This window comes from Schistocerca piceifrons, chromosome 7, assembly GCF_021461385.2.
Source record: "Schistocerca piceifrons isolate TAMUIC-IGC-003096 chromosome 7, iqSchPice1.1, whole genome shotgun sequence".
In the NCBI taxonomy this organism is placed as follows: Eukaryota; Metazoa; Arthropoda; class Insecta; order Orthoptera; family Acrididae; genus Schistocerca; species Schistocerca piceifrons.
Window position 1 is genome coordinate 204,773,164 of NC_060144.1, and position 4,500 is coordinate 204,777,663.

Below are 4,500 nucleotides of genomic sequence, written 5' to 3' on the forward strand. Positions count from 1 at the left end.
TCTTAATTAGCGTGAAAAGTTTAGAAGGACTTGCAACTTGCAAACAAAATAAGTATTTGATCTCAGAGACCAAAAAAAAAAAAAGAAAATCTGTGCAGACGGGCGAAGCAATGGGCGCAAAGCCAGTACAAAAGAAAGAGAAGTAAATGAATATCATTTTATACTTTTGGTTCAAATGGTTCTGAGAACTATGGGACTTAACTCCTAAGGTCATCAGTCACCTAGAACTTAGAACCACTTAAACCAAACTAACCTAAGGACATCACACACAACCATGCCCGAGGCAGGATTCGAACCCGCGATCGTAGCGGTCGCGCGGCTCCAGACTGTAGCGCCTAGAACCACTCCGGCCGGCATTTTATTCTTTTCATCACATCTGTTCTGAAACGAATTTGCGGTTAAAAATATTCAGATTCGCCAGGCGTGTCGTTAACTATATATAGCATTGCTGGTGAATTGACCTGTGGCGACACCTCCCTTCCTCGCTGCATGACGCCATGTATTCTACAAGAGCTGCATTTCCTGTGTTTCTATCCTGTCGCTCATTGCACCTGGTGGTCAGATTAGCAAACTAAATTTATACAGTTATATGGTCGGCTTTAAAGTTACATTTGATAAGGTGAGATTCTCAACTGTTCAGTTCGGCATTGATCTACAAATCTCTGTCTTCCTCCCACCACCTTCCCCCTCACCCACGTCTGGCATTCCCCACGCTACACAGCATTACATCATTGCATGGAACATCTAGCTCTAAGTTCAAACGAACACACGAGGACACCGTATCGGAGTTGCATTCTACGACATCGCTACCCCATTTAGGATAACGACAGGTATATCAAAAGTCACTGTCTGTTTTGTATTTAATATAGGCTTCTATGTTGTAATTCGATCTTCATGCACTGTCGGAAAAGAATGTTACACCTCGAAAGACGACATAGATTTTGATCCGACGACGGTATATGCCACATGGGGGATAGTAGATGTACTGATAGTGGTGTCAAAGTCGTCGGCCAACAGACAGCGTAGAGGCAGAGATAAAAGAGCGCCATCTGTGTGTACACTTTAGAAGAGAATTCTTAGAGACAGAAGGCCAATGTGACACAAACGTGTGAAGCAAGCCGTCAACCAGTCCACGGAGACGCACTCGAGGCTCTTGGAGCTAACCGAGCGGGTTTGAAAGGGGTCAATTTCCGGCCTTCCGAGTGGCGGGATGGTCCTTTCAGAGGATTGCCACACAAGACAGACGTTCTATGTCAGTTGTGCAAAGACGGTGGTATCGCGTGAACATTGTAACACCAGTAGACGAGGTTCTGGACGTCCACGCAGCACAGACGCCCGCCAGGAACGTCGTATTGTAAGGGCAGCAATGGCAGAGGGTACACCCACCACACTACAAATAAGAAGCCTTCTGAGTACAGATGTGCCAACACGAACTGTGGCGAAAAGGTTATTAGCAGTGGGACAAAGGGCACGCACACGTCTAGCCCATCTTATAGTCACGCAACAGCGTCGACGTGCACGGCACGACTGTTGCCGTTAGGGGATCACTTGGAAGGCAAAAAAAATGTCTTGTGTCTAGGGCCTGCCGTCGGGTAGACCGTTCGCCGGGTGCAAGTCTTTCCATCTGACACTACTTCAGCTACTTGCGCGTCAATGGGGATGAAATGATGATGATTAGGGCAACACAACACTCAGTCCCTGAGCGGAGAAAATCTCCAACCCAGCCGGGAAACGAACTCGGGCCCGTAGGATTGACAGCCGGGTGCGGACACTTAGAAAGTAGAATGGCAGATAGTGGTCTCCGGCGTTAGAAGCATATTGCACTTGCCCGCTCTTTTGCTATTCTTGCAACAGGAACGAGATGCGTTGTTGCATCAGGATAATACTCGCCCACATACTGTTCGTGAAGACAAATGACTAGTGTGACTTGTCAGTCAACAACTCTTACAGAACAACGTGAACAAGTTGAGCAGGCGTGGCATAATGTACCGCCATCTGTACGATCGACTGGATGCCAGAGTCAGTAGTTGCATTACCGCCAATGGAGGCTACACCATGAAACAACATGAGTGTTTCATCATGGGTCACAACTAGTACTTCAGAACCAATTGTGCTGTTGGTCTGAAAATGTAATCATTCTATACTCCCTATGCATTGTTGCGGCAATAAATCTTGAGTGAACTGGATATCTCTAAATGTTGGTACAACATTATTTTCCTAAGCCGTTGTAAAGAATTCAACAAAACTCGTACTAGTAAGATTTACTACTTATTATCTGCAAAGATGTATTATTGTGGTAAGTGCCAGCTAGCTCCCACAGGACTGAAGGTGAAAAATTGTTGGCAACGCGTGACTTCTACGTGGCCTGCGTGACTGGTGTGTTGAAGTACTATCACAATGCATACCATTGGGTATGGAAGAGGATGGGCACAGCTCAGACCAGAGATGGTGAAGAGGAGATGGATAGTGAGAGGGGAGAGAATGAGATGGGCAGAAGGAAGGGTAGGTGGAGATGAACAGGTAACTATGGACGAGAGAGAGAGAGAGAGAGAGAGAGAGAGAGAGAGAGAGAGAGAGAGAGAGAGAGAGAGAGAGAGAGAGAGAGAGAGAGAGAGAGAAATGGGAAAGATGAGTGACGGGGAGACTGACTGATGGGAGGATGAGCTCGACAGAGAAGGGGAGGAGATGAGAGACAGAGGGGAGAAGCAAACTGGCAGACAGAGTGAGGGGGGAGGAGGAGGTGGAGAGGAGGTGGAGAGGGGGGTGGAGGAGGTGGAGAGGGGGGTGGAGGAGGTGGAGAGGGGGGTGGAGGAGGTGGAGAGGGGGGTGGAGGAGGTGGAGAGGGGGGTGGAGGAGGTGGAGAGGGGGGTGGAGGAGGTGGAGAGGGGGGTGGAGGAGGTGGAGAGGGGGGTGGAGGAGGTGGAGAGGGGGGTGGAGGAGGTGGAGAGGGGGGTGGAGGAGGTGGAGAGGGGGGTGGAGGAGGTGGAGAGGGGGTTGGAGGAGGTGGAGAGGGGGGTGGAGGAGGTGGAGAGGGGGGTGGAGGAGGTGGAGAGGGGGGTGGAGGAGGTGGAGAGGGGGGTGGAGGAGGTGGAGAGGGGGGTGGAGGAGGTGGAGAGGGGGGTGGAGGAGGTGGAGAGGGGGGTGGAGGAGGTGGAGAGGGGGGTGGAGGAGGTGGAGAGGGGGGTGGAGGAGGTGGAGAGGGGGGTGGAGGAGGTGGAGAGGGGGGTGGAGGAGGTGGAGAGGGGGGTGGAGGAGGTGGAGAGGGGGGTGGAGGAGGTGGAGAGGGGGGTGGAGGAGGTGGAGAGGGGGGTGGAGGAGGTGGAGAGGGGGGTGGAGGAGGTGGAGAGGGGGGTGGAGGAGGTGGAGAGGGGGGTGGAGGAGGTGGAGAGGGGGGTGGAGGAGGTGGAGAGGGGGGTGGAGGAGGTGGAGAGGGGGGTGGAGGAGGTGGAGAGGGGGGTGGAGGAGGTGGAGAGGGGGGTGGAGGAGGTGGAGAGGGGGGTGGAGGAGGTGGAGAGGGGGGTGGAGGAGGTGGAGAGGGGGGTGGAGGAGGTGGAGAGGGGGGTGGAGGAGGTGGAGAGGGGGGTGGAGGAGGTGGAGAGGGGGGTGGAGGAGGTGGAGAGGGGGGTGGAGGAGGTGGAGAGGGGGGTGGGGAAGAAGGTGACGGACAGGGAGAGGGTAAGGAGGACATGCAGAGAAAGAGAGTGGGGAGGAGAAGATGAACACTGATTTGTGAGGAGGAGGTGAAATAGGGGAGGGAGGAGAACAACATGGACGGAGAGACAGGGGAAGAGACTGTGTGAGTAGTATATGTGTCATACATGCATATGGGCAAAGCCACAGAGGAAAGGCAAGTTATTGATAAGCTCGCCAACGCAATTCATCACTGTTTTTATGGACAGCAAGAAAGTTGAACAGTAGTTCCTTGGTTTCCCGATTTCTATCCGTTCTTGAACTGATATCGCGAATATGGAGTGACATTCTACAATGTTTAAAATCTGGCTCCATGTATGAGTTACTTCCAACTAGTGTGTCTAAGGAACCACTATATTGCTGTTCCTTCCCAATGATGAAGTAAGTGCTACTCATAACGCTATCGGCATGTTGGTTAACTATGTGAGAAGTGATAACGCTTGGATAAGTGAATATAGGAGCAAATGTAGAGTACTATATACCGCGAATTCTCCGGTAATGGAATATGTCTTCCAAATCATGTCATCATTCTGTTTAAAGGACTCGCTGTGTTGTGCAACAAAAGAAAGTAATAATTTATTTAATATCGTGAGGTAGGTGAGAGAACATGAACATTATCTTGGCACGAAGATCTAAATGAAAGATTTATAGCAGTCACATTAAAAGAGAAGTACGCACTATTTTCGTTGCGAATTTACAAAGAATCAAAAGAAAATAAACAGAGGTGCAATAGGAAGACAGCAGAGCCCATTTCAATAACCAGAAATGTTCTTTGGCCACGACTGGGGCGATGTAAAAACGGCTTAATAC

General features: G+C 50.7%; 1 protein-coding gene across 1 annotated transcript; it reads left to right on the forward strand.

Moving 5' to 3' along the window:
* The first annotated feature begins 2,685 nt into the window (after window positions 1-2,685).
* On the forward strand, window positions 2,686-3,726 carry LOC124805553 (TSA1-like protein). The gene has a single exon (XM_047266120.1). The coding sequence runs from the start codon at window positions 2,686-2,688 to the stop codon at window positions 3,724-3,726; it is 1,041 nt and encodes a 346-aa protein (XP_047122076.1).
* Window positions 3,727-4,500: the final 774 nt, after the last annotated feature.

Coding starts and splice junctions, on each gene's coding strand:
- LOC124805553 (XM_047266120.1), top strand. CDS start 2,686: ATGAGAGACAGAGGGGAGAAGCAAACTGGCAGACAGAGTGAGGGGGGA.